The 12,953-nt window shown below is 38.7% G+C and overlaps 1 protein-coding gene across 1 annotated transcript in view; it reads left to right on the top strand.

Moving 5' to 3' along the window:
* The first annotated feature begins 1,640 nt into the window (after positions 1-1,640).
* The window catches only part of LOC150098385 (2-Hydroxyacid oxidase 1-like), a 37,947-nt gene continuing 26,634 nt past the window's right edge, over positions 1,641-12,953 (top strand). The window contains exon 1 of the mRNA XM_090405183.1: positions 1,641-1,810. Coding sequence (XP_090261309.1) covers positions 1,641-1,810 — 170 coding nt within the window. The remainder of the gene's footprint in view (positions 1,811-12,953) is intronic.

Genomic DNA, 12,953 nt, shown 5'->3' with positions numbered 1-12,953 from the left:
CGCTAGGACAGCAATATGCAAGTCCCACATTACCGGGACTAACATGCAGCGTCGTCTTCAGCGGCGCAAAGAGCGTGGCGTGTATAGTGGGAAGCTGTCTTATGGAGCGCCGAATCAAGCTACACCCACTAACGAATAGATAGACGGATGTGGCTGTGGTGGATGCCGGTGAACTTCACTTAACTGAGTGTGTAACCCCAACTATGAAATTTGGAGGTGGCCTTGTGATGATATGGTCCTGTCTTTCCTGGTTTGTCCTCGGGCCTGTCGTACTCCAAGATGTATCTGAACATTCTGGACAATGCAATACTTCATACTTTGTGGCGATTATATGGACCTGACCGTCGTGTTTTTGAGCAGGACAATGCATCGTATAATAAGGTTGCTGCTGAAACGGCGTGGTTTTTGAACATTAACGTCACCACACTCAACTATCCTTCACAGAGCTCTAATCTCAACCCTACTTTTAAGATGAATTGAACTTTCGTGTGAGGTCAAGGGATTTCCGACAAGTCCAGGACCTCAATACATGCCTACTTGAATACTGTTGCGATATTTCCATTAATCGTTATCGTGTGCGTGTGAAAAAGTATGCCCCTCATAGGATTGCTGCGGAGTTCGCACCAAAAGGTGGTCCTACATCTGTTGGGAGCCATAGCTGTGTTGATCTTCCTGTTTCACATTTCTAAATAAAAAAAAAGAATATTTTATTTCGCATTCTGTGAATGTCCGAAATTCATTATCATACACAAAGCGGCCACTGAGTGAGTGACTTCTCAGTAATCATTGGTTTCCGTATAGGCATGCGACTGCAAACACCGATCCTGTTCAATTCCCTGCGTACAGTTCGGTGAGATATAGGTACGGAGCAGACTTCATTAAATACGTCGGTTAAATGATGCAAAGGGGAAGTTCGTTTTGTCCATACAAACCACCTCAGAAGTCTACAATCGCTACCTGACAGATGCTCTCTCTCTCTCTTTTAGGACCATGGTTACACCTCTTAAACAAGCAATTTGGGTTATTTTTCCACTGATTAAACACACACTATGTCTCAGTGTCGTCTTCAGTAGTTTCTCTTTGAATTTTGAATTTCTCTTTGAATTAAGTTTTCATTGATAACAGGATATAATCCATTAATATTTCATTTGCATACTCAGTTAATGTTATTCATTCTGATATTTGAAATCCTTTTAATTAGCAAGTACATCAAATAGTGCCTTGCAATACCCACCTTTCCGACTGCTGTTTACAATCTGGAACCTGTCAACGTTGGTGATCGTAATGGCCTACTGCAGTACAGTACATTTATGACATTTGAGACACGTGACAAGTCAATAGAAACTATAGCGCAGTTATCCAAAGCTACTAAGGTGGGAAGAATATCGTTTGGTACTTTACAGAATACAGCAATACATAATTACATCAAAGTAAGTTCAACAGATGACTCAATTGATTTATTCAGACGATTTTCTTTATTATATCTTTTGGATGCGTTTTGCAAGTTTTGAATTATTGTGGGATCCATTGTAGGAATTTTTATATTTTGTTTATTAACAGTCCACAGACATCAAATCCATACGGGTCCTTCGGCATCCTTTCAACGAAAATGAAGTTTTTCTTGAATCAGAGGGAATCAAATGGTTCTTCGTGGAACCTACGCCTTCATACTCACTGAGGATATCTTCACGTTTCGGTATTTGCCTTACGGCAAAGAAAATTTCATTGTTTTTAAAGAATCTTTGTTCGTCCGTACTTCAGGACTGTACGTCCAGTATGGTCATCCTTGCATAGAATCCCTCAGTATCATGTAAGTATGCTGATTTCATTGATTTTCATTCTCCACCTGTCATTTCTACTGTTCGTTTTTTCCTATTTTATTATTAAGTAAATTCAAATTATGAAAATCACCTTGCTTTTTATTTTGTGGTGCAGAACATTAGTAGAGTGGAAGTGACGGAGGCCTTGAAGGGGATGAGGAATGTAAAATCGGTGGGCCCTCACAGGATCCCAGTGGAGGCATGGAAGGCACTGAGGAAAGAAGGAATTGAGCTGTTGTGGGGCCTGTTAATAAAAGTTTGTCAACAGGAAAATATACCCGAGGAATGGAGGGAAAGTACTTTTATCCCCATCTACAAGAGTAAAGGGGATGCACAAGAATTACAGAGGAATAAAGTTGATGTCCCACACAATGAAAATCCTAGAGAGGGTTCTTGATGGAAGAATGAGAAAGGATGTGGAGATTGCAAAAGAGCAATTTCGCTTCATGCCTGGTCGATCGACGACAGATGCAATCTTTGGGGTACGACAGATGATGGAAAAGTTTTGAGACCAGCAACGGGAGCTACATCTGGTATTTATTGATATGGAGAAAGCGTATAATAGAGTGCCAAGGCAGGAAGTCTGGAGGTGTCTTAGGGAGAAGAAGGTACCGGAGAAATATATCAGGTTGGTGCAAGAGATGTACAGAAATGTGAAGACAAGAGTTCAAACCTGCCTGGGAGAGACAGAAAGTTTTCCGGTTACAGTTGGCTTGCATCAAGTGTCAGCATTAAGTCCATTCCTGTTTAATATTGTGATGGAGGGGGTGACGGAGGATGTGAGAGAAGACGCGCGTTGGACTATGTTGTATGCAGATGACATTGCTTTGTGCAGAATCAAGAGAAGTGGCAGCCAAACTGGACAGTTCGAGGAAAGTACTGGAAGAGAGAGAGATGAGACCGAGCAGAAATAAGACCGAGTATATGTGTTGCAAAGTGGATGGCAGCCATGAGATCTGGAGCTGGAAGGAAATGTCATCAGGAAGGTCAGTAACTTTAGATACTTAGGTTCAAAAATGAAAGAGGATGGTGAGGCTGAGAAGGAAGTGGGATGCAGGATGGAGGAACTGGAGAGAGATGGCTGGTGTGCTATGTGACAAGAGGGTGCCGATCAAACTAAAAGGCAAAATCTACAGGACAGTAGTGAGACCAGCTATGACGTATGCTTTGGAAACTGTGGCTCTGAGGAAAAATAACATCAGCAGGATGGTAGCGGAGATGAGAATGCTTAGACGGATGTGCGGTGTCACTAGAAAGGATCATCTGAGTATATAAGGGAAACAGTGAAAGTTACGAAGTTGGGAGCAAAGATACAGGAGGCGAGATTGAGATGGTTTGGTCATGTGATGAGGAGGGAGGAAGAGTATGTGGGAAGAAAGGTCAGGCAGATGGATGTGCAGGGGAAGAGGAAGCGGACGGCCAAAGAAGAGATGGAGGGAAATGGTGGAGGCGGACTTGAGGATGAAGAACTCTTGGGGAGGAGACTCACCACAAACAGCGACCCTACTTAAGTGGGAAAAGCTGCAGAAGAAGAAGAAGCAGAAGATTACTTTTTATTTTGTCTCCCATTCAAACGCCAAAAAATCACTTATAAGAAAGGAGGAAAATATCCCCGTCTATCACTATTTATTCAGAGGGTTACACCTAAACATATCAGGAAAATAATGTAAAACATCATACAAGAATCTTTTGGATGCAGCGGGGACCAAATTGCCCATCTCTTAAAGATCATCTCTGTGTGCCTGAAGATTACCCTATCTATGGGGATATCAATTAGGGATGATTTTATATGACTCCCACCGACGAAATATTCTACGTCATCGTCAAAAGTGTAGGTGGGCTAAGAGAATTCTAATTTTTTTTCTTTGTTTTTCCGTATTCAGCAAACCCTTCTCCAGAGCCCCAAACATGGAAAGTTTTCATGGCACTTCATTCTCCACTATGAGAGAATTACAATTCATAAATTTAATTTAAAATTACAGTTATAAAGCTACTAGTTAAAATTAAAGAGCTAAAATATTGGAATGAACTATCGTTATCATCCATGACATTAACGGTATATTAGTTGCAGTTCGGTAATGAGTATCCTTGAACTCTCCTGAATGGGAAATTAAATGAAAACTAGAAAAAAAAAATTGTGAGTTTTCATTTACAATAAATACAGACAATAAACTGTTATGTCAGTTTATTGTCTGTGTTCTCTGGATGGTTAGTCCGGTTTCTTGGATGAACGTTAAAAGCCTTATAAAGGTTTCTAGCTTCCTACAGATTCTAGGAGGCTTTGATCCAAATTTATTTCAACCGAAAGAAAGTTTCGCATTTCCTCGACTATTTTGTTAAAGAAGCACTTTCTTAAAGGGTCACTGCGATGTAACATTTTCATGTGAATGCATCTTCAAACGATTGGATACTTAGCTTACTTTAGTAATAATAACATTGTTTGACTTAAGACTGGCTAACCCGAAATCCATGCTGTACAGACCGAGCGTGACGACTCGAAAGCTGAATATCTCCCATTAGCAGGGTACTTGATCACTGAGTCAGATGATACCAATCATCTACCACCTGGGGGGTATTCGCAAATATCCACGTCCAATAGTCAATGTAATTCAAACTCTAATAAGGATTGTCGACCATAAGGAAAAACGATTTTATATACAAAGACAGTGAATAATTAAAAATTTTTATTACTTTTTACAGGATTATGAAAATCATGGAAGCAGGCCTTGATCTTAAATGGATTAATCACCGCTCTTTTCTGAAAAGAGTTGCCTCTTCGACTAAAGAAAGTTCACGACGAAGAAATCAAAGTACTTGAAATAGCGCTAGTGTTGCCAAATGAAAATTACTAAAAACAGCTAAATCTTAAAAAAAAAAGAGCTAAAAAGGAGTTAAAAATAAAAATTTGAAACTAAAATTTTAAAAGTAGTAGCTGATACTTTTAAGTTATTTACTGTATTCACGTTGAAGTGATACTTGCGTATAAGTGGCTAAATACATCTTCCATGTTGTCTTCTGCGCTTAATTCACTTAGATTTTCAGCTTTATTATATGTGGCCATCGTTCCAATATTATTCAGCGTAGATGCTGGTAAATCATAGTCTGTACAGCACTTGTTGTTACGCCTGAGGCCATACCAGACTGACAAAATAGCTGTCAGAATTGGCAATTCCATCTTGTTTCTTAATTTAGTTTTAACTACATTCATGGAACTAAAAATTCGTTCAATTTCCGCTTAGAATTTGGCAGTATTAATAAATTTATCGCACACTGAGCAATTTCTTTAAATGAATTCATTCCAGATGCATCTTTATATTCTCGTACTTCACTCCAGAATAGCTCAGCGTTTTCTATATTTGTCCATTTCTTTAAGTGGATAGTATTGTACTGGTATTCAGCAGCAGTAACATCTTTTTCTGTTTTCAGCATCATTTCTAAGAGGGGAGTAGCAGATTCTTTTATATGTTTTAGGATATTGCCAACAGAAAAAGAAGACATCATTCTTAAAATATTCCAGTTTTCAGACAGCCTTTGCTTAAGCTGTTTGAAGAGACCAAGAAGAAACTGTCTTTTTCTACTTCTAAGATTTCGCTCATCATTTTGCGTAATTTTCTTTTGTATCATCAACTCTGAAATTTTTCTTTCAAATCTGTAACCAAGATGTGGACTGAGATCCAAATAACCATCAATCTCTGATTCTAGAGGGTCGACTGTGGATGATGGTAGCACTAACATATTAGCAATAGAGCGAATCAAACGAGAAAGGTCTTCAAACAATCTCATCTCATCCGCACTGTCAGATGCAAACATTTTGTTAACTTGCTGAAATTGAACTAGAACAGGATGCAAAAATAAAAGATACAACAGATTCCTTTCATCTTTGTACATCTCCCACAAAATTTGAGCTTCGTAACATTTCTCGGTCACACTCACGACTTCGAAGTGAGTTTTTAATTCCACCCACTGGCTGAGAATTCTGTCTACTGCAGGTTCAATGGAGAGCCACCATGTTGCACAATTGCTTATAATTTTCAGAGAAGCATGATTTTCGTTGATAGTTTGATACAGCTCTTTGTATGCTGCTAGTCTTGAAGAAGAATGTGAAAACCACTTATACGTTTCGGCAAGTAAAAATTCTAATTTTCTTGGGAGAGATTCTGCACAAGTGTGAGACATTGCCAGTTGTAATGAATGGCATACACATCTAATTAAAATTAAGGAGGGAATATATGCCTTCAGTTGTTCATAAACGCCATTATTGCCACCAACCATAACACTGGCATTGTCTGTACCGATTTCAATGAGATTTTTAATGTCCTGTTTCTTGGTCAAGAGCTCTTTTTTTCAGTGCAGCCACAATACCACTAGCGTCACACTTTTCTAGAACCACCATGCTCAGAAATGTATGCATAATGTTGTTGAATTTCCTGCTATAATAAATGATGGCCATTCCTAAAATCTTATTCACTGTGATATCATTCAATTCGTCTATTAGCAAGCTGAAATTTTCATCTCCAATGTCCGCAATTAGATCTTCTTCAAAATGCTCATTTAGAAGATTCTTTACAATTGCAGAGCACTTAGTTCGGCGTATTTTTAACTTTGGCATAAGTTGACTGTCAGGGATGATATTTTTGCAAAGATCTACAAGATGATCGTAACTGTTGAATGATGAGTGACAACAAAGAAATGATGCTAACCTACCTTCTTAAAATTAAGAAAAGGTAGGTTAGCATTATTTCTTGTACCAAAGTTCGCGGTCTCATCAGACTTTTTCACAAGCATATTTGTAATAGGAACAGCCTTATATGGAATTGCAGCAAGATGTTTCTTAGTTTCGCTATGCTTTACAAGCTGACAATATTTAGCAGCTAGATCACATCTGCAAAACGTAGGGGCCTTTTGCAGCAGGAACTTCACAAAACCATTTACTAAACATTTCCATTTGCAATCACTTCCTTTTAAATTTTTTCTTGTAAGCTTTAGTTTTCTCTTTGTTCATTTTTGAAGAAGAGTATACAACTCTTTACTGCAACGAATTACGATCAGTCTTTGAAAACTTCCTACTCGTAATTGTAACTACCAACCCGAACACTGTGCAAAGACTAACTTGTAGAGGTGTTATCAACTTTAAAACGAAAAGATGGCAGACCGTTGGACTGACTGACTGACGTGACTGACTGACGTCATCATGCATTTGAAACGTGTACGGTGCTTGTATCAAACGTACAATACAATTCCTTATCAAATGCGAACATCAAACTTTTAAAACAATTTCTTTCTTTAACAGTAAGTTATAAAAACAACTAAAAAAGAGCTGAAACTAGTTCTGAAGGAGCTGGATTTGGAGCGAGGTGCTAGATTAAAATTTTTGAAGCTAGGGAAGAAAAAAAAGACTTGGTGTAGCTCCAAAAGAGCTAAATTGCCAACACTAAATAGCGTACATTCAGGGCGCACTCATTCTTTTACTTGCAGGATATTTGCTCTCCTTTACGTGATTGGAGAGCTTTTGTTGAACAAATTATACTCATTTTCTGATTTAAAATGATCAAAATGATTCATATGAAATATAACATTCGAACTTTACAAATTATGGATATACACCGCAACTGAATTAGTTGTGTTTGAATGAATTATTTAAACAAATTCGCCGATTACCTGGCATATAAATCCTGTATTGCTCAATGATTAAAATATGTAAAACAAAGTTTGATTAAAATATTTCTATTTTCCCAGAGTACTTGATAGCAAAATTAATCAGAAAACTTCGTGTCTGAGAAGCGATCAAATGGAATAAAAACCGAAACTAAGAAATAAAACTATTAAATAAAAAGCAGCGATAACACTCAATTAGATGTGTATCATTTAGTGGAGTATCCTAATTACGTTAAAATATGTATTATTTACATCGGCTGATTGAAATTAGAAAACTGTATTGTAATTAAAACTATGTATTCCTGTGAGTAGAAGAATATATTCATGTTAGTTTGGTACTGTTATGCAATATTCACCGTTTCGTGTAAATCCCTTAAATGTTTCTATAATATCTCCCTGTTCTTCGCCTATCAACCAGTTTCTGCCATCCACAAACTCTCAACCTATCAACGTAGAGACCATTCCTCAGACCACTCATCATTTTGTTTACTCGCTTACAAATTCCTACACACAGCTCCCATGAAACTTTAAAATTTTCTTAATATGATGTAACAGAGTCAAAAATATCTTGTCCTGTTGTACGTTCGGTAAGTTCTCTGCAGCATAGAAATTGATTTACTATTTCGTTTCCATTAATGAAACGAACGAATCCTAGTACAAGGGGGTCCTCGACCTACGTCGTCCTCGACATGCGTCGTATCGAATTTACGGCGGTAATCCCATAAATAATTTAAAAAATAAATTTCGACTTGAAGCAGCGCGACGTAAAATTCAAACGTCGCGGGCGAACTTGTTTGTGAGCGCGACTGAAGAATACGCCGTTAGACGGCGTTTGTTTGGGAGAGGTGGCATCGCTTGGATCCCAGCATACACTCTTTGGGTACCGCGTGCTTTGTTTACATCCGCTCTCTCACTTTTGTGTTTGTGTTTTTTTTTTTGACTTTTTACCCTTCAATAGGGCTCTCAAACGTAAGGCAGACTCGTCTGATGGCAGTGTGTCGATGAAAAGGAAAGCCATTACATTAAAAGTGAAATTAGACATTATTAAAAGGGCAAAAAAGCGAGAAACGACAACGAACATCGGCCGCGCGTTGAACTTAAGTCGTACCACAGTCGGGATTATTACCAAGGATAAAGTTCGCATTCTTGAACACGCGAAAGGATTGGCGCCCATGAAATCGACTGTGATTACAAAAAAAACGTACTAGGCCCATGATTGAGATGTTTGTTTTTTTATTAGTTTCATTTTTGTCATTTTTCTGTAGTATACAGTAATTATGTTCTCCCTTTCATTTTCCTATGGCCTAGTTCAGTTTCTTGATATTTACGTATGGCTTTAGGGTGTTTTAAGTTAAGTAAGTAACTTAGGCTATGGTAATTCCGACTTACATAGAAAATCCCTTACGTCGGTCCGTGAGAACGGATCTCCGACGTAACTCGAGGACCCCATGTATATGAGTTTTACCGTTAATGGCAGTGAACTCGTCGATTTGTAAAGCAAAATGTTCTTTGGAAAATTTATTGGTAACTGTTTTCTCAATATCATTTGAGATATTTTTAATTTTGTTTTTTATTGTATCGTCCGAATGAAGAATTTTCATAATTTCCTTTTTTGCTTCGTCGCCAAACATAATGTTTACTATTTCACAACATGCTGGTAAAATAAGAGACTCTGCTATAGTGTGTGGTTTTAATTCTACCGCAATTAATTCAGCTACCTTATATGATGCACTTGTGTCTAATCAGAAATTTTAACAGGGTTTTCAAAATATTTTACTTGTTTAACTTGCATGTCCAACAATCTCTTGAAATAATCTTTCGTTTTTGAAGCAAGATTGGCGTGCCTCGTAGTAAAGTGACATCTTACACCGGCGGAACACAGGTATTCCGGGGAACACCGATTAAGAACCATTGGTCTAAAGTGTCTATAAATGTGTCGTTTTATCTCGAATTCCTCGTATGATTATATTTTTAGTGCTCACAATGTCTGAAATTAAGCTCTGAATTCGGTGCATTTAAGAAAGATTGCGATTTATTCTTCTAAGCCAGTTTCATCCTTCTCTGGGTTTACAGAGATCCTCCGAATATTTTTTCCATCACATATAATTATTATGTTTTATACAGACATCCGTTTATTATATTTAGAACAACTTTATCATCCCGTTCTTAACTGATAATGTAAATGCTGACGAAAACCTTTTCTATCCCTTTCTATTATTCCCCCCACTCTTCTAAGAATCCTTATCCTTATAAGGACTGACTTAAAGGGGCGAAGCAAAATGCTTTTCATCTTCCCCGTTATCTGTAGAGGACAGTGTAGGGATAAAGTGTTATTGAACTATTAAAGCTCTGATCATGGTAGGAGGATAACAGCAATAGCCGAGCCTCAGTTAGAACTTCATTGGCTACAGCATTGCCATCCATTACCCTTCAAGGGTATTAATCACCTGATCTCACGGTCGATTAACCACCTCCACCATCATTAGTTTAAGACTTTGAACTTAATTTGTTGATGGACTGAGTCCTTGACTCTTTATTCCTTCATCTGGATTTTAGATTGTGGGTGATGAGATTATTGTGGGTAATTTACCCGCTCATTGTGAGCATTGAGGCTGTATCAGCTTTCTCTTGCGATGGAGGATTTCGATTTTTATGTTTGAAACGATCTGAGGGCTTGTAGTCCGCTGCCTGTCGAACTAACTGATTTGGGTGATTATCTGTGATTGTGAAGAATTTCTCCGCAATGCTTGTCATGTAGGTCTTAATATTTGGAAGATTGGCTTCTTGATTTAACTGGATGTTTCTGACGAACCATGGGGCATTAAATGCCATTCTTAGGCATTTATTCTGTATTATCTGAAGTCTGTTGATGTTGCTTTTAGTCGTGTGACCCCAGGTTGGAGAGGCGTAAGTTAGTTGCGGTCTGATTACCGATTTGAAAAGGAGGATTTTGTTGCTTATGCTTAGAAAGCTGTTCCTATTCAAAAGTGGATGTAGCTGTGCTATAGTCTGACTTGCATTAGTGGCAACACTATCCATATATGACTTGAAGTTTAGACGTCTATCAAGATGAATTCCCAGATATTTGGTAGAATTGCGCCAAGGGATGATTTTACCAAACATTTGTATGCTTGTATTCGGTTCTGCTTTACGTCTGTTGAAGAGTACTGCAGAGCTTTTGTTTGGATTAATTACGATACGCCATTTGGTTTACCAATTCTCCAATTCCTTGACTGCTCTCTGCAGCTTGATTGTGGCCAGGTGTGGACGGAGGGACCTGTCTATAATGATTGTGTCGTCGGCATACAGAGCGGTGATAGCTGGAGACAGTTTGGGGAGATCTGCCGTGTATATGGAGAAGAGTAGGTACTCCGGCCGTGATTCCCCTCTCTGTGGATCTGATAACGTTGAATTTTATTTTAAATTTTCTGTTATTTAGATATGATTTGATAAGTAGCACTAGTGGCAATGGAATACCAACTTCGTGTAGTTTAAAAATTATTCCATGATGCCACACTCTATCAAATGCCTGAGTGATGTCTAGAAAAACTGCGCCAGAGATTAGTTAAGAACAATTAAAGCTCTGATCATGGCAGGAGGGTAACAGCAATAGCCGAGCCTCAGTTAAAACTTCATTGGCTACGGCATTGCCATCCATTACCCTCCAAGGGTATTGGATTGAATGAATCAATCACTGCATTTCACGGTCGATTGGTTCAGATTAGTTAAGAATTTGACGTTACTGACAGGATGGGTGAAGCACAAGTGCTTTTCATATTCCCCTTTATCTGTAATGAGAGTTATTTGGGAATGGGAAATTTGTGAGCAATTAAGCTCGCCCTCTGAGGGCAGTAGAGCTATGAACAGTTGAGAGAAGAATAGCCTTCGGTCTTTTGTGTTTGTAGTAATCAGTCTCATTGTAATTTACAGCTTGCACGATTAGTGGGTTTGAATGTGAACTTGTCTTCACGAAGAAATTTTCTGCAAGATCACGAAGAAGAGAGGAGATGTATGGAGTGCCGGTTTCTCGGTGAATTTGTGAATTTCTGATGAACCACGGTGCATCCAGGTTCATCCTAAGGCATTTATTTTGGATTCTCTGTAATTTTGAAATGTTTGATCTTGAAGTGTGACTCCATGCTGGTGAGGCGTAGGTAATGACTGGACGTATTACCATCTGGTAAAGAAGCAATTTATTATGTAGGTTCAATTTGCTCTTGCGGTTGATCAATGGGTAGAGCTGAGCTATGACTTTGGAAGATTTGGAGCAAACGAGATTGATGTGTTTGTTGAAAAGGAGTTTCTTATCCATCAATACCCCAAGATATTTGGTCTCTGAATGCCATGGGATCTTTTGACCAGAGAGCTGGATGTCTTCTTTGTTGCAGATCTTTCTTCTTGAAAACATCATGGCTGAGCTTTTGAGGGGGTTTACTTGAATTCTCCAGTTGGTGAACCAGTTTGCTAGCTCATTGATACTTCCTTGGAGTCTAGTGATTGCTAGGTGAGGACTGAGTGATCTAGCTAGAATAGCGGTGTCGTCGGCATAAAGAGCCGTAGTAGTTTTTGGGTTGAGAGGAATATCTGCCATGTAAGTTGTGAAAAGTATTGGGGCCAAAAGAGAACCTTGAGGTACTCCCACCAGGATTTTGCACCTTGAAGAAACAATTCCGTCGAGTTTTACTTGTATGTATCTTTCATTAATATATGGATATATGAGTTTCACTAGTTTAATTGGGATATTGTTTTCAATTAGTTTGAAGATAAGGCCTTGATGCCAGACCTTATCAAAGGCCTTGGCAACATCCAAAAATACAGCAGCAGTATTAAGGTGCCAGTTAAAGCCATGAGTGATATTTTCTGTTAGTCGGTGAATTTGTTGCACCATGTTGTGAGCTTTGCGAAACCCAAATTGCTCATTTCGGATTATTTTCTGTTGGTCCACAGTAGTAGGGGTGGCTATAGTGACCAAATGCATCCGGTGGGCGTGGCTTTTCCCTGAGGGTATATGTGTCAATGGCTTCAGCTCCTACTAGGGGTGGAGGTTCTGACCAAATGCATCTGGTGGGCGTGACTTCCTGACGTCATTGTGAGTGACGTCATGAGTTTGGAATGTTAGGAATTTCCCTGTGGGCAACTGTGTGAATGGCTTCAGTTCTTGTGTTTTGGTTCGCGTATGGGATTGTGTGGGATTTTTTTGGTTCGCCTATGGAATTATGGGTGATGATAGAGATAAGGATTCGTGTTGATATTGGTGGGCCAGTTTAAACCAAATGCTTCTGGTGAGCGTGGCTTCCTGAGTCAGGAATTTCCCTGGGAGCATATGTGGTCACTGGCTTCAGTTCTTGTGTTTTGGTTCGCGTATGGAATTATGGGTGATGGTAGAGAAAAGGAATTGTGTCGTGGGTGTGTGTTGTTTTCAGATGTAGATAAGTGACGTCATTTGTTATTTGTAAATAAATGTCGTCATTTGTTATT

Source organism: Typopeltis vanoorti, chromosome 15 (genome assembly GCF_054136105.1).
Source record: "Typopeltis vanoorti isolate ZY-2024b chromosome 15, IOZ_Tvanoo_1.0, whole genome shotgun sequence".
In the NCBI taxonomy this organism is placed as follows: Eukaryota; Metazoa; Arthropoda; class Arachnida; order Uropygi; family Thelyphonidae; genus Typopeltis; species Typopeltis vanoorti.
The sequence above is the reverse complement of the archived record's forward strand: the minus strand, read 5'-3'. Positions and strand labels throughout refer to the sequence as shown.